General features: G+C 41.8%; 1 protein-coding gene across 1 annotated transcript in view; it reads right to left on the bottom strand.

The window, feature by feature from the left end:
* The window catches only part of TEC (tec protein tyrosine kinase), an 81,417-nt gene that overhangs the window by 9,733 nt on the left and 53,974 nt on the right, over positions 1–17,710 (bottom strand). The window contains exons 5-14 of the mRNA XM_034771741.1: positions 16,847–16,975; positions 13,940–13,980; positions 12,228–12,409; positions 11,290–11,355; positions 9,331–9,385; positions 9,057–9,136; positions 7,900–8,033; positions 5,954–6,028; positions 1,387–1,558; positions 10–226 (exon numbers count right to left, since the gene is read on the bottom strand). Coding sequence (XP_034627632.1) covers positions 10–226; positions 1,387–1,558; positions 5,954–6,028; positions 7,900–8,033; positions 9,057–9,136; positions 9,331–9,385; positions 11,290–11,355; positions 12,228–12,409; positions 13,940–13,980; positions 16,847–16,975 — 1,151 coding nt within the window. The remainder of the gene's footprint in view (positions 1–9; positions 227–1,386; positions 1,559–5,953; positions 6,029–7,899; positions 8,034–9,056; positions 9,137–9,330; positions 9,386–11,289; positions 11,356–12,227; positions 12,410–13,939; positions 13,981–16,846; positions 16,976–17,710) is intronic.

Raw genomic sequence — 17,710 nt, 5'->3', positions numbered from 1 at the left:
TGATATTACCAGATCTCTGTGGATAAAGCTGTTTCTCTCCAAGTACTCCATCCCTTCACATACATCCTGGCACATTGTCAGCAGGATATCTTTATTAAAGTGTCCACGTTTTTGTCGAAGGTAATTCAGAAGGCACCCATGTTCCATGAACTCTGTCACTATGTAAATAGGCTTTTGCTGTGTACAGACCCCATACAGCTGAACTAATTTAGGATGGGTTAGCTTCCTGAAAAGATTTAAAACATATAGTTATTGTACCTTTCATCCCTCCAAGAAGTTATACAGTAACTCCTCACTTAATTTTGTAGTTATGTTCCTGAAAAATGCTACTTTAAGCAAAACGATGTTAAGCGAATCCAATTTCCCCATAAGAATTAATGTAAATAGAGGGGGTTAGGTTCCAGGGAAATTTTTTTTACCACACACACACACACACACAAAATAAGTTTTAAACAAACAATTTAATACTATACAATGATGACTGTGAAGCTTGGTTGAGGTGGTGGAGTCAGAGGGTGGAAGAGGGTAAGATATTTCCCAGGGAATGCCTTACTGCTAAATGATGAACTAGCACTTGGTTGAGCCCTCAAGGGTTAACACATTGTTATTAATGTAACCTCATACTCTACAAAGCAGCACAAATGGAGGGAGAGGAGACAGCATGGCAGAGAGAGACAGAGACATACAGCATGTATGTGAGTGAAAGACGCGTATTGCCCCTTTAAGTACGCTGACACCACTCTAAGTACACTGCCCTTTTAAGTAGATCAGCAAGTTGAGACAGCAGCTACTGCCAGCAAGCTCCCTCCATCCAGGGCCCTGTCATGTGTGCCCCTGCTCTATGGAGATGGGGTAAGCAGGGGGCAGGAGCAGGGGGGAGGGGACACCCTCACATTAGCACCCTTCTTCCCCTTCCCCCACTTCCCCCGCACAGCAAGCAGGAGGCTCCCAGAAGCAGCTCCAAGGCAGGGCAGGAGCAGCACATGGCAGTGGGGGAAGGGACAGCTGAACTGCCGGGCAACTGATAGCCTGCTGGGCGGCTGCTGCACAGGGAACTTAGGGGAGCAGGGAGCCGATAGGGGGGCTGCTGGTCCACACTGGCTCCAAGCCCCCACCATACTCCAATGGGCTGCTCTTTCTGCAAGCAGTGGACAAAGCAGGCAGCTGCCAAACAACGTTATAATGGAGCATTGCACAACTTTAAACGAGTGTGTTCTCTAATTGATCAGCAACGTAACAATGAAACAACGTTAACCGGGATGACTTTAAGTGAGGAGTTACTGTATATATCTCACCTGGCTAGAATTTTTTATTTATAAAGAAGTGCATATGTACCTGAAACCTGTGCCCTGTGGTATATGTGCTAAGTATTATATAGCAACTCACATCATTACTTTAGCTTCTTCTATGAAGTCCTCCTCATACATTGCACCTTCTCGGATTGCTTTGATGGCCACTTTATATTGTGCCCTCCATTTGCCAAGACGCACCACTCCAAAGAGACCACTCCCCAATTCTCTCATGAAGGTCAACTCTGATGGATTAATTTCCCATTTCTCTATAAGAAAGAAAAAACAATGACTGTTAAATTATAATAGGGAACATATTAGATCTAAAGTGGAATTTTCAGAGGAATGTGTGAAGGAATGTGTGAAAATACTACTAGCAAATTTGGGGATTTAGGTGTACTTTAGAACCACTTTAAAAATCTTTGTATCTCATAAATCGTGAAACAGCCACAGCCTACAACAAACTTTTAACCAAGACAGAGGTTAAAATCAGACTCCGTTTTTTAAACTATTAATTAAATACTAGTCTGAAAGCCCAGGCTCTTGCATGGGTGTCATTCATAAAGTTGTGTGCTTAAAAAAGCTGAGAACTTACAAATTGGACAGTAACAGACTGTGAATCCAAGTGATGATTAAACCTGGTCATATTCTTTCATAGATTTCAAGGCCAGAATGGACCAGGGTGATCATTTAGCCTGATCTCCTGTATAGCACAGGCCACAGAACATCCCAAAAATAATCCCTAGAGAGCATCTTCTAGAACAAACATCCAATCTTGACTTTATAATTGCCAGTGATAGAGAATCCACTGTGACCCTTGATAAAGTGTTCCAATGTTTAATTACTCTCACCATTAAAAATGTACACCTTATTTCCAGTCTCAATTTGTCTAGCTTCAACTTCCAGCCATAAGATCATGTTATGTCTTTTTCTACTAGATCAAAGAGCCCATTATTAAATATTGTAGATACTTATATCTCTATATAGCTACATATCCTCATGGAGATACTTATAGACTAAAATCAAGTCACTCCTTAATCTTAACTTTGTAAAACTAAATAAATTGAGCTCTTTGAGTCTGTCACTATAAGGTACATTTTCTAATCCCCTAACCATTCCTGTGGCACTTCTCTGAAACCTCTACAATTTATCAACATCCTTTTTGAATTGTGGGCACCAGACCTTTACACAGTGATGCAGCATCACTGCCAAATACAGAGGTAAAATAACCTCTCTACTCCTAATCGAGATTCCCATTTTTATGCATCCCAAGATTGCACTAGCTCTTCTGGCCATAGCATTATACTGGGAGCTTATATTCACCCGATTATCTACCACAACCCACACATTTTTTCAAAGTCACTGCTTCCCAGGATAGAGTCCTCTATTCTGTAAGCCTGGCCTACATTCTTTGTTCCTAGAGGTATACATTTACATTTAGCCATTTTAAAATGCATATTGCTTGCTTGCACCCAGTGCACCTCAGTGTCCTCTTCATTATTTACCACTTGCTCAATTTTTGTGTCATCTGCAAACTTTATCAGTGATGATTTTGTGTTTTCTTCCAGGTTATAAATAAAGATGTTAAATAGCATAGGACCAAGAATTGATCCAAGCTGGACCCCACTGGAAACCAAGCAGCTTGATGATGATTCCCTATTTAGAGTTACATTTTCAGACCTATTAGACATCTATTTAATGTGTGCCATGTTAATTGTATACTGTTCTAGTTTATTAATCAAAATGTCATGTGATACCAGGGCCCCCACGAGACTGTCGGAGGCTCCTCCCCGCCTCCGCCTTCCCCCCTCTCCCGGAGCCTCAGCACGCTGTGTCTAGGAAAGGCCCTGGACAGCGCTGTAGCAGCATGGTTCGTGCGAGGCCTGAGCTCCCATCGCTCGGAGCGGCGTGGTAAGGGGGCGGGGCTGCGACCGAGCGGAGGGAGCTCAGGCCCCGCTGGGAGCCACCACGCCGCTGCAGCACTGTCCAGGGCCGCTCCTGGACGCGGCGCGCTGAGGTTCTGAGAGAGGGAAGGCGGAGGTAAGCAACATGGTAAGTCCCTCTGAGCCGGACACCCCACCCCCCCACAGCCCTGACCCCTAGCTCCGAGCCCAGCCCCCCTGAGCCGGGCACCCCCCTGACCCCATCCCCCACAGCCCTGACCCCCAGCTCCAAGCCCAGCCCCTCTGAGCTGGGCACCCCCCTGACCCCATCCCCTCACAACGCTGACCCCCAGCTCCGAGCCCAGCCCCTCTGAGCCGGGCACCCCCCACAGCACTGACCCCTAGCTCCAAGCCCAGCCCCTCTGAGCCGGGCACCCCCCCTGACCCCATCCCCCCCACAGCCCTAGCTCCGAGCCCAGCCCCTCTGAGCTGGGCACCTCCCCGCCCCCCTCATCCCCCCCACAGCCCTGACCTCTAATTCTGAGCCCAGCCCCTCTGAGCCGGACACCCCCCCGACCCCATCCTCCCCACAGCTCAGACCCTCAGCTCCGAGCCGGGCACTCCCCGACCCAGAGCCCAGCTCCCCACCCAGTCCTGGGCAAACGGCAGCGCCACCCCCAGGCAGCGACAGCCCATTGGCACCAACCATCACTATCACCCAGTGACAGCCCATTATGTAATTGCAAATGTATACATACCATTAAAACATTTAATGTTTTTAAATAATGTATTTTGTGTATTTTCAAATTATTAAAAAATAATTTTTGAATGTATTTCACTGGTTATTTTTTACATTTCCAAATACATGTTACTATAGTATTGCAACCTTTTTTTTTATGGAAGGGGCCCCCGAAATTGCTTTGCCCCAGACCCCCTGAATCCTCTGGGCAGCCCTGTGTGGTACCAAGTCAAACACCTTACAGAAGTCTACATATATTATGTCAACACTATTACCTTGTACAACCAAACCGTAATCTCATTAAAAAAAGATATCCCCTTAGCTTGACAGGTTTTATTTTCCATAAATCCATTCTAAACAAAAAGAGCTCTCAACTGTGCTTATAATGGTTTCCATCACTTCACACTGACTCAAACAAACATTCTAGGCTTCACAGTGATGTTTGAGGTTATTGTGTGTAGTGGTTGTGTTGTTGTGTTGATGGCTGCATTGATTTGTGTGTGGATTGTGTTACATTGGGAGAGTTGTGTGGATTTGTGGCAGATGAGGGGTGTGTGCTGAAGAGAGAGGCTCTGTGTGTTTGGGTTTATTATGTATGCTGGTTGTATTGTGTGGATGGTTGTTTTGATTTGTGGGGTGGTGCTGGGCAATGTGTTGATTTGTGCGGGTGGCATTTGGGTACACAGCTGTGGCAATTGGTCCAAGTAATCCACATAGTTTAGTCTCTTGAGGGCTGTAATATCTTGTTCTAATTTCAGTTGTTGGGTTTATTGTGTGGGTGCTGGGCACTGTGGTTATCTGTCATATACAGGAGGTCAGAGTAGGGATCTGGTGGTACCTTCTGGCCTTAAATTCTATGATCCTAATCCACCATCTGTGCAATCTCCCTAATACAACCAGTGAAACTGAGGCATGCAAATTAGTTGTAGAATAAGGATGGTGAACTGTTGAGTTACCTCTGATATCACAATGGTCTAAGATTTTTGGCATGGCATAGATGCAGAGCCATCCCTAGCTTCCCCCAAATTCCTGCCCCGCCTCTTCCCGCACCTGCTCCACCCCTTCCCCCAAGCCTCTGCCCTGCCTCTTTCCAGCTTCTGCCCTCTCCCACAAGCAACGCCGAGAGCCGCGGGGTGGAGCGGGCTGGGTCGCTTGCTGCTGCCGGTGCCAGGCCCCCCCGCTAACCTCCTAGGCCACCCTGGACTTCGCATCCCAAAGCATGGGGCCCCCCAAAGCGTGGGGCCCGGGCCTGTTGTTCCAGTCCATCCTATGGGCGGGATGGCTCTGCATAGATGTACTGTTTTAATTCATAAAGTCAAAGTGACTGAGAACTTAAAAATTGGATGGTAGCTGACTGCAAAATCCAGTGATGATTGAATCTGGTGGTATTCTGAACAAAAAGAACTCTCAACCATCCTTGTAGCTGCTTCTATCGTTTCAGACTGACTCTAAGATGTAACAGGCTTCAGAGTGATAGAGAGTGCCAATCCTGGACTCCTATTATATAGATTGACATTGTATTATCACTTATATTAGACTTGAATCAGCAAACTGCCCTAATCTAAAATTTTGTCAATTCATCTAAGCATCATAAACTAGAGATGCACAGACTTAGATGTGCTAAGTATGAGCCAGATCATTCCATTCCATCCCATCCCACCCCACAGAAAGCCAAAACAAAATATGGGATGGCCAAATTTAAGTAGTGGAAAGAGCTTGAGGGCCTGCAAAGGAGGAAAGGGCATGGTCCTCTAACTATGCAGATCACAAGGCATCCATAAGGGCAATAGAGGGGGGCAATGAATTCTTGTGGAGGAACAGACCCTCCTACCACTTCCTTCAGGAGCAATGTAGTCCTTGCATTTACTGACACACCTGGATTCCAAATCTACTCTTCCTGTGAGGCTTTAAAGAATTAATCCAGACAGTCACAATATAAAATTAGAGATTTCCATCATTTTTAGTATATATTTTGTCAATTTAGATTTACACAATTTCACTTTCTAGGAAATTACTGTATATTTATGAAGGTGTGTTATTACCATAGCTGAACCCTGCAGTAGTTGGTGCAGGCTTCTTCTTTGGCGTCACTGGGTATCGCAACCGTGTAACAAGACCTAAAATTTGGAGAAAATTTATAAATGGAACATAGTCTACCCCAAAATAATGTTAGGCAGCAAGTCACTCATATTTTTATTGTGTATTATAATACCGGATAACCATGAGAATATAGTAGTTATAGTCATGTTGGTCCCAGGATTAGTGAGACAAATTGGGTGAGATAATATCTTTTATTAAACCAACTTGTGTTGGTGAAAGAAACAAGCTTTCGAGCTTACATAGAGCTCTTCTTCAGGTCTAGGAAAGGTACTTTGTGTCACAGGTAAATGCAAGTGGGGGACAGAATATATAAATAAATAAAAGTGAGACTATAGTGACAGTTCTTTCTTCTAGAAAAAAAAGAATTGAACTTATTCTTGATGTATTGTACATCTTTGCTTTGTCTTGAACACTTGATGATTACCTGTTCTGTTCATTCCCTCTGTGGCACTTGGAATTGGCCACTGTCAAAAGACAGGATACTGGGATAGATGGACCTTTGGTCTGACCTATTATGGATGTTCTTATGTTCTTAAACATTGAATCTGTCAGCATTCAGCCCCTCTGAAAATAAGAACTCTTAAATTTGGCCTACATGTTGTCTGTATTTTTTATTGCTAAAATAATGTACATTTAGCATCTAGAATAACACCACTGGCTGTTGAGGAGGGACTGCACCTACTTGTAGCTCAAGTTGGAAAGATTTTCTAAAAGGTATAGTCTCATCAGTATGTTTGGTGATTAGTGCATGCAGCTCCCATTTATAATAACAAGAGTCACTCACATAAAATCCCTTTTATTCAAACTCCATTTTGACTAAATATTCTCCTAACACCTGGTTAGGAAAAGATAAAGACAGTAAATAAGTAAAGGATAAAATAGAGGGAACAATAACCAAGTAAATAATTTTTAAAAATGAACTAAAATTATGACAATAAATAAGAATCATTGTTATGTTTTGGAAGAGAGGAATTTGCACTTATCTTGCTTCCAGATTTATTAGTTTAGAATTATTTATATTCAAATAATGTAAGAAAATTTCCTCAGATAGTTCTCAGGGGATCCCAGGTCTCCTCAAATTTGATGTAAGCATCTTGAAAATATATTCTTTAAGATGGGATCAACCACTGTCTGGACTTGAGTGAAAGTCACTGCATTGTTTAATTTCTGTGCACTGGTCAATATCCTGGAGTGTGTGCTAAATGGCCAGTGGATTCTGTCTGCTAGCATAACCAGCTACAGTATCACCACAGTGCCAGCAGGATTGTCTGGTGCCATATGGCTGGTGTATAGGTTCCTAAACCACCCCTTCCTGAGTGCTGGCATAGAGGATGTTGCTGGGATATGTATATACCAATTCCCAACTGCCTATTCAGCACCTTGAATCTGTTAGTAGCCTGTGTTGGCTAAAGCCCTCAGGTTACTCTGCGGTACTAATATTGCACAGAGCAGAATCAGGATCAGGGGAATGCAAAGGTGAGCCTTTCAACATATTTGGAGACCCTCCATTGTCTTACCTGTCTGTCCCTAAACCTTAGCCCAGGATCTAGTCCACTGTTTAGTAAGTTAATGGAAGATATTGGATGGATTCAAAATTGAATGAAAAGAGAGTACAGTAAAAAGAAACAACTATATAATTCTGAACACTCCCTACTTATGAGGAGTTTGTTCAATGTGTAAAATTTAGAGGTTATTCATGAACTGGAAAGAAGATTTTTTTTAACAAACATTTTAGAGTGAAGCAATAAACAGGAAATTTTGTAAAAGGCAGTGTCCCATAGTCCCTTTAAAGGGCATTTATAGTCTGAAGAGAGACTATGTTAAGATGGCATCATCTTCCTATTCAATTTGCTTCTATTTAATTGACAGAAAAATCAGATTCATTTACCTGCTGCATTATGTTTATGATACTCAATTATCTCTGGAATGGTGTTAAAAAGATGTTTTTCTGCTAGATAGTACTGCTTTGGTGACGTCATTGTTTCTTTTATATGGTAGTGTCTTATTCCTGATGAACCTTCTCTAAAAAACAAGAATTAAAATATGATGGCATTTTTAGAAATGAATCCAGAAGAGAGGTACATGTTAAATAGGAAATGAAATCACCTATACATACATGGGGAGAGGGATAGCTCAGCGGTTTTAGCATTAGCCTGCTAAACCCAGGGTGAGTTCAATCCTTGAGGGGGCCATTTAGGGAACTGGGGTAAAAATCCTTCTGGGGATTGGTCCTGCTTTGAGCAGGCGGTTGGACTAGGTAACCTCCTGAGGTCCCTTCCAACCCTGATATTCTATGACTTTACTACTAAAAAAAAAAAAAAGAAAACAGCATATAAAACTGCATCTAGCCCTGTCAGATGGATAAGAAAGAACAAATGGCCACCTGCTTTGTCCCCCCATACAACAGATGGAAACAATCACTGTAGTCATGGAGCTCAAAGACTGTGTAAGGTTAGCACCCACAGTGGCAGTACTGTGTCCAGAGGAGGCGATGATGAGTGGGTTCACCCCCATGTATTGTTCAGTGTCACTGGTCCCTTGGTAAACTGATTAAAGCATGTGTACCCACTTCAAAGGTATCATTGGCTGTGCTCTACCTGAAGTTCCTAGAGGCACTGCAGTGCTTTTAAGTACAATGTGTCTCAGAGTCCCTTTTGGTGTAGTAGGAATTTGCACCACTTCCAAAGTGGGGCTTTGTCTTAAAGGCACTATTAAGGCTGTAAAATTTAGGCCAAAACTTCCAAGTTAGATACCTAAAGTTAACCACTTCAGCAAATGGTCCAATTTTAAGAGGTGCTGAGCACCTTCAACTTGCACTGATCCCAGTAGCAGTTGTGGGTGCTCAGCACCTCTGAAAATCAGGTTACACATTTAGCTGCCTAACTATGGATTCAGCGGGCTAATTTTAGGCATCCACCTTTTAAAATATTGGGCTTATTTCTTTGTTGAACAAATAAATCTCCTTTTTGTAACCTATGAGCTCGTGTATCTATGCAAATCAAATTCAAACAACAGACACTGTAATTAGTGGCAACAGTAACTTACCCTCCATATTTTGTATAAAGGGATACCGTATACAGACCCGGCTGACTAGAGTCCCTCACCACAAAACCACCTTCTTTATCCTGAAATCCAAGCACAATGACAATTTTAGGCTCCAAGCAATGTTATGCGGCCTTTCTTTTTTACTTGTGCTCGCTGATATTTGCATGAGTCAGAGTTAACTGATCATTTCATTTTTAATAAGAGGAGCTACCTTAAGAGAATTTCATTTGTTAACAATTTTGTGCTGGATTGATACAATAATACAAATACTTACCTCATCTCTGAGAAGTTGTTCTGCCTTACTTCTGTTCAGATTTCTGCAATACCATCTGAAAAAAAATTTCTAAACTCTTAAAGATATTAGCAATTAAAAAAAACTTACATAAAACAAAGTGTTATGTAGTTACTAAGACAGGAAGTCAACAGAGTCAACATATTTTGCAGTACTTGAGGACAAGAACTGAATCTATTGAAATATAGTGAATTTACAAGAAGGTTCAATCATTATTACATTGTGTAGTTTATCGACAGAACCGTTCTGAAATAAACTCAATAGGCTCTCACAAAAGCATGGAGCTCAATAAAGTTCAGGTAATATAACTCACTTTGCAACCAGAATACCAGTCAAATATGTTTATTAACAGCTGTCATTTCAGTGAAAGACCTTAAGCAACTGAAAATCTTAACGAAATCTTGAACAGGCTGTTTACACACCAATCATCTAGTTACTAATTGGGCTTATTAGTAAGGTATGAGTCTGTCAGTTAGATTTTGGAGGGTGACTGATCTATTCAGAGTGCACGTCAGGAGTGAATCAAAGTTTACCTTTGCACATCCCTGATCTTGGTGCTAGCTCAGTGCATAGCCAATCCTATGTGCTAGGTTAGAACAGCCAAAGGGCTGTTCAAATTTATGCCAGTTACCGATGGGCCACAGCAGTCAAAAACACAGCTGGGGATTGGCATGGTATCGCATGTTCCAACTATGCCCCCTTTCTCCTGCTACACTGGGGTTTGGGAAAAAGTAGCATACAAGCCCAGCCCCTACATCAGCTCTGCAACACTAGACAGTAATACTAGAAGGCCAAATTTCTAATAGCTCTCTCTTTTGCACGAGAGTAATGCTCCCTGAGCTGGTCAGAACCAGACTACAGCATGCAGGTGACAAGGTGCAAAGTGGTTGCACCAGAGAATTCAGCATGATTTCTTCCTATCTCGCCTTATTAATTTCATAGCACAGAGCAAGGCAAGACTCTCAACAAAAGTCTCAAAGATCAGGGAGTAATGTTGGAAAAGAATGAGTAACATCTAATAAAGATGAGAAAATGAATCCCTAAAGAATATCTGTCTGTGGCCAAAAAATAGAAATGTGAGTCATAAATAATTTGGACCAAAGTTTTGGAATTAATAATGTGGTTTTAAAAACTGCTTTACATATCTTTTCTTGCAGTTTGATTTTATTTAGTATGAGTTCATATGAAACATTAGTAAGTTTTTAATAGATCAGCACAGTAGTTTATGCCTGCTCTTGTTCATAACCTGATATTTTAAAACAAAATTTTAATTTGAAGAAACAGGCTTACAGAAGAGCTTCATAACTTCCATCCTTTCAAGTCTCTCATAAGAAGTTCATAATTACCCATATTGTTAGTAAAATGCTTGTTGTATTTCCAGTTGTTTATAGCTGATTAGCTGATTGAATGCACTAATGCTTAAACTGCACACTGATATCTCTTTTGTTCAAATTTGGACTTATTGTTCCAGATTCTCTGGTCATCTATATTCTCATTGTGCTGTTTATGTTCATTGCTTGGGTGCAGTGGAGAATAAAGGACCCTACTTTATTCTTTTATAGTCAGATTCCTTTCAGATGACCATGCCACTTCATATTAAAGATTCAAAACAGACTTATAACAGATGAAGTTCCTTAAATGTTTCCCTTGTTCTAGCAATACTTCTTTGCTGTTGCTCAAATTTGGACTCAAAAGTACATGCCTGAATCTCCTCTCATTTCCATCACTGTAAATCAAGATATTCACCACCGTGAAACAGTGATAGCAAAAGAAGAATCAGAAAAAAAATGTATTTCAAATCTTTTAAAAAGTTCCACTTCTGATCTTAGTTATGTAATCTATAAATTTATACAGATTTATTTTTAAAATATATTCTTGCAATTGCTAAAGCTTAAGGTTTATTTTATCCTATTTCCCACTTTTATGCTAATATTCACTTACTCATACTGATCAAGGTTGTTGGACTTCTTTCCTGTTACATAGTTGCTTGGAATATATCCTGTGCTTCTAGAAAGAATAAGAGAAACATTGCGCCATAAACATTAATCATGATACAATCTGGGTAACAAGATACAGAAGCATGCTTAAAACAGTTCTTCACACTGCTAATTAGTAAAGGTCACCAGCACTCTTTTACCTTATCATTGACCAGTTCTAATTCTCATTATATAGAGGGTTGTGGTTTTTTTATCCTGACTCATCTTCCCTGAATCTAATGAGGCTACACTGTATGCAGAAGGGTCAAAGTTAAAATACTGAGCCGATCCACTCTTCCTGCAGAAAAAGCTGCAGGAGGGGACAAAATGAGAAACCCTATGCTTCCAGGCCAGCTTTGTGTTTGGTGGTCCTAACTCCATCCCTGGGGATATACTCTGACTGAGATTGTCAGGAGAATTCAGATGCCTGCTGTCCCCCAAAATATATCACCACAACAACCCTGCTGTCTTTCACTAACTCAAAATTATCTTGAACAATTTTCAATATTGAAGTGGTGAATGTTGGAGCATGAAGAATATCATTAAGACAATGTGAGATGTCTAAAACACCTTTAAAATAAATGGGAAAAGGAATGGGGGGGTGTTTGATTTGTTTGTTTTTCTATAAAAATTAAAATTGAGTACTTTTTCATTTAAAAACTCGGAAGTATAACAGGAAATTTACTCATAAAAGCCCCCAGCTCTGCAAACTGGTTTGTGCAGCGCCCCACTGGGTTTAATGGGATTCCATGTAGGCATAAAGGTCCATGAACATGGATCAGACTGTAGGATTGTGACTCAAAATCAGATCTGGACTGGCATAATCAATATAAATTACTGCACTAAGGGAATAGTCTTACTCAATAGTGCAGTGGGTGCATAAAGGATGGAAATGCGTCTCACCCATATTTATCTCTTGCTTTCCACCAATGAATGTCATTTTTTTCAATTATTGTATATTCTTCACCTCTCTCTAGTCTCAAATCATGAGACTCTGTGGGCTGAAAATCATACATTGCTACTACTATTTCCTCATCTTCATCTTCATCTTCCTCAGCTGGCGGAACAGGTGGTGGAGGCCTTCGCTGAAAATGAGATAAAATTACTAGTATTCCATTCAGGCAAAGCAAAACACTCATTAAGACATTGAAGATGAAGGCCAGGTTAATTCTGAACTTATTCAATAACTAGTTAGTTGAACTTGCAAGGCACTACACTCAACTGGAAGGCATTTGGTTGTAACATCATAACTTTTGAATGCCAGAGCTGATCAATTCCAAAATGTGAGGGAAATGTTGTAGGCATCAATGAGCAGAGCCCTGTTGATTTTTGGGAAAATTGGAAAATTTGAAGGGGGAAAATGGGAAACGTAGCCCCGGCCATCTATTCAGTACAGCCAAAGTTTCAAGCACTGCTGCAACTCTCTAGAGAGCAAAAAACTGGTTGAGTCACCCATTATACATCTCTCAGCATAACAATACCCCTATCTCAGTTCTTTTTATCCTCCCATTAGAGTTTAACCTGGGTTTAACCTCAGGTTCCCCAGTGACTTATCTTCCACACAGAAAGAAGAGAAAAAATAATGGTGGGAAAAGAAGGATTAGGGGAGATCCTGGCATTGGGTGAGGGGGAAATGGGGGGCACCCAACCACTATCATGATGGGAATGCAGGGGCATGAGGAAAGATGGAGCATACAGAGCTCCTGGTGTGAGAGGAAAGAAAGATGGGGGCAAGGGTAGAAGGGGGAAATAGGGGATTCTGGTATAAGGAGAGAGGAAATGGGGGGATACTGAGCCTTTGGCAGGAGAAGATTAAAGGACTCTGGCAGGGAGAGAAAGAGATGCACATCAAGCCCCTGGCATGGGATGGGGGGGAGAATGGAGGACCCTGGTATAGGGGGAATGGGGTACACACAGAACTCCTGGCATGGGGGGAAAAGGGAATGGATGGTACATAGAAGCTGTGGCATGGGGAGAAAGGAGGAATGGGGTATGTGTAATGCAGAGTCCCTGGCATGAGGGAAGACATAGGGCTTGCAGCAAGCCCCTGAAATTGTGGGGATGAGTGGGTGGCACACTGGGATCTCATGGGGGAGAATGGAGTGATGCAAGGATCCCCTGGTATGTGCAATAAACTCAGCCTAAAGAAACAACAAAGTGCGCAATTCCCTATTTATTAACAGACAGCTGAATAAGTAGGTGTCCTGTTATACAAGAGGGTTCTCTTTACACGTATGGTATTGAACAGTTTAGGCAAATTTGTTAAGCATTTTATATACTGGCTTATTTTTTTAAATCATAGATTAACTATAAAAGGGCCCAATCTTATAAACATTTATCACCAACCATAATGCCTACTATGGTGAGTACTCTAATTCAAGTCAATAGGGCTACTCAAAGTAATAATCACTATGTGCCAATCCAAATCCCACTGTAATTAATAGAAAGTCCATTAATGTCAGTTTGAGCTGGATCAGGCTCTATGCCTGGCAGTGCTTGCAAGATTGGACCCTAATCCTTGAAAGAAACATATTATAGTGAACCTAAATACTGTATACAAAACCCTTCTCAGTCAATTGCAGTGAACTACACAATGTTCTGAAGATTCCACCTACCTTATTTTTATCTGGTATTGGAGAAGGTGATTTCCTTATGCCTAAAAGCAATGCAGTAGAAGTAACTATGTTACATTTATAAATATACTAATAAACAATAATATAAAAGATTTTAAAATTCAGACAAGATTTTTAACATCTTAACCAGCCCTCCAATTAGTACAAACTTTTAACTCATAGAAAACAAAAACAGCTCTGATAAAAAGCTCTGTAAACCCATACTTGGTAAGACAAAATGTACCGGTAAATTGAACTTAATGGAAAAGCACATGCCTGGCAGACCTAAAGACTGAATTCTATATCTATCCACAGAACATGTAAAGTCCGTCTCAGGAAAAAAATCATTAAGTTGACGTTAAAATTGTGAGTATATAGCAGTAATTTGAAGATAAAAACTAAAAGGAATTTCTTTTTAAAAGCCTAAAACACACCAAAAGAATATTCAAAATTAAATTTAAAAGAAACTTCCTGCCTGCACAGCTTATGTGGTGAATAGGAGATGATCTCCCTCCTGATGACTTCAGGAGATACTCAGAGGCATGGGAAAAACTCTGTGCTTGAGCCCTTTTTTGTATATTTATGATATAGAGAGAAGGCTTGAAAAGATTTATGTCTGTTCGCTGTCGCTGCTCTTTCACCCAAAAAGAGGCATTTTTTTCTGTTTGTTTTTTACAGTAAAAACTCAAGTCCTATTTAGCTTGGAGGACTCCACTGTACATATGTCAGGGCAGGGATTACTATCTTCCTGTTTGTATAGTGCCTAGCAGAATCAGGCTGACCATGATCCTGATTGGGGCCTTTTGATGCTACAGTTAGGGTTACCATTTGTCCGGATTCCCCCGGACATGTCCGGCTTTTTGAGCTAAAAATAGCGTCCGGGGGGAATCTGTAAATGTCCAGACTTCCCCGCCCCATGCAGAGCGCACGGCTAACAGGGCAGCCGGCTGGATGGTGTCACTTACATGGGGCTCCGACAGCCAGAGAGAGCACGTCCTCCGCCTCCCCTGCAGCAGAGCTCACTCCCTCCCTCCCTCCCTGCATTCGCAAATCGCCTCCGGCAGTTCGCACCAGCAGTCTGGAGCTCCTCCCCTGCTCCTCCTCCCCTGCCAGCCAGCCTGCTGGGACGAACGGCTCACAGAGACATTAGGCGAAGGCCAACAACAAGGGGGTTAGGGGGTCGGAAAAGGGGCAGGGAGGTTTTGGAGGGGGCAGTCAAGAGANGGGGGGGGGGGGGGGGGGGGGGGGGGGGGGGGGGGGGGGGGGGATAAGGTTTTGGGCAGTCAGGGTACAGGTAGGAGGTAGAGTCCTGGGGGGCAGTTAGGGTGGGGGGGTCTTAGGCAGGGGCAGTTAGGGGACAAGGAACAGGGAGGCTTAGGTAGGGGGTGCGGTTCTGGGGGGCAGTTAGGAGCAGGGGTCCCAGGAGGGGGCAGTCAGGGGACAAGGAGTGGGGGGAGGGTTGGGGGCTCTGAGGGGGGCGGAAAGTGGGAGGGGCAGGGGCAGGGCTAGGGCAGGACGGGGGCGGGGCGCCTCCTGTCCTCTTTTTTGCTTGCTGAAATATGGTAACCCTAGCTACAGTACAAATAATAAATAATCATAATTTATGAATCAGGCCTTAAACATTTCTAAATAGGTCTCACTGTTGCCATTTAAGGCCTAATAAGTCCACAGACTTCAGTTGGACTTAAGCACGTGCTTAAGTGCTTTCCTTAATATGGATGCTTTCCTGAATCAGGGTCTAAATTAATCCTATACATAAAGATGTAGTATTTACTATAGTTAGGGCCAGTTTGCATCTACACTGTTGTGCATTCAAAACCCATGATTTACATGTGCAAACAGCAACATGTATATGGAAATCAGAGTTCAGCTAGGCATAATTTGGGTTTGGACACACAAAGTCTAGTGTACACATTTATGGAAATTTTGTCCTATTTCCCTACATATATTGGTCCTGATTCTCTTCTTCTATCATTTTTACACTGGTGTAATTATACTGACTCCAACAGTTATTCTTCATTTACACTGGTATAAGTAATAAAAATACCAGGCTCATAGAATTGTAGGACTGGAAGGGACCTCAAGAGGTCATCTAGTCCAGTCCCCTGCACTCATGGCAGGACTAAGTATTATCTAGACCATCCCTGGCAGGTGTTTGTCTAACCTGCTCTTAAAAATCTGCGATGGAGATTCCAGTGCTTAGCCTCCCTGACAGTTAGGAAGTTTTTCTTAATGTCCAACCTAAACCCCCTTGCTGCATTTTAAGCCCATTGCTTCTTGTCATATCCTCTGAAGTTAAGGAGAACAATTTTTCTCCCTCCTCCTTGTAACAACCTTTTATGTACTTGAAAACTGTGATCACGTTTCCTTTCAATCTTCTCTTCTCCAGACTAAACAAACCCAATTTTTTCAGTCTTCCCTCACGGGTCACGTTTTCTAGACTTTTAATCATTTCTGTTGCTCTTCTCTGGACTTTCTCCAATTAAAGTGGACTTTGTCCACATCTTTCCTGAAATGTGGCATCCAGAACTGGGCACAATACTCCAGTTGAGGCCTAATCAGCGTGGAGTAGACCAGGGCCGCCCACAGGGGCCCCCACAAGAATATAGTATTCTATAGTATTGCAACTTTTTTTTATGGAAGGGGCCCCCGAAATTGCTTTGCCCCAGGCCCCCTGAATCCTCTGGGCAGCCCTGGAGTAGACCAGAAGTCTCGTGTCTTGCTTACAACACTTCTGCTAATACATCCCAGAATAATGTTTGCTTTTTTTGCAACAATGTTACACTGTTCACTCATGATTTATTAGATTTGTTTAAGGAAGGTGCTCAGATACTATGATAATAAGGGTCATATAAGTATATAGACAAAATCAAGCTAAAATGATGAGATATGTTTTTCCTATGTACTTACTGTTTTCAAAAAGATTGTATTTTTCACAGCCAGGTGCTAATTTTTCTGTTTGTCTGCAACATTGATAAATTCCTTCTGTCCAGAATTTAGGATGATACTTTACCATTATATTACTATTTTTCTTTATTTCTATAAAAAGTAAATGGTAAATAGTATGAGTTCTAATAAAAATAATTTCATGTTATTAATTCATAAATACTATAACCCTTAACATAAGGGCATAATCAATACTACTTCTGGTACCTATTGCAATATTACTACTCTTGAGAGATTCATTTCAAGTTAATATGGGTATCATACAGTCATAATGTAGGTGATAATTTCATCAAGCTACAGGATGACTTCTCCACAAGAATGCTTTTGGGTGCCCAGAGTATTGTTTAACAATTCACTTTAATGGAGCTAGGTGAAAGAGTCCAGCATTTTAGGGTAGCCTTATTATGAAGAGCATCAAAGTAACAGCATTGCCTATCTCAAGATTTCCTGACATGTGACACAGTGGTAATGCCACTGAGTGCATTATCTAATTAGCAAAGTATTGCTGCCTATAGTTTTTTCAAAGCTCTGAATCTGAGGGGTTCAGTTTCAGAAATGTACAGCCAGCAAACAGCCCAGAAGAAAGGCCAAACATGATGTAATGTGAGCTGCTCTCATAGGAACCTACTTTGTAGACTTAAGTCTGAACATCGTTAACCTGTGCCATCAATAGCCCTGTTTACCTTTAAAAATACAGCAATACATAATATTACTAATGTAATATTCCAACTCATGTCTGCTTTGACAGGGACACAGGGCAATTGGTGCACAGCAGTGATGGTCTCTCTGACAACATTCTGCAGAAGCTGATTTTTTCATCAGGCCTTT

Source organism: Trachemys scripta, chromosome 5 (assembly GCF_013100865.1).
Source record: "Trachemys scripta elegans isolate TJP31775 chromosome 5, CAS_Tse_1.0, whole genome shotgun sequence".
Lineage (NCBI taxonomy): Eukaryota > Metazoa > Chordata > Testudines > Emydidae > Trachemys > Trachemys scripta.
Note: the sequence above shows the minus strand (reverse complement) of the source record. Positions and strands in the feature narration are given on the sequence as shown.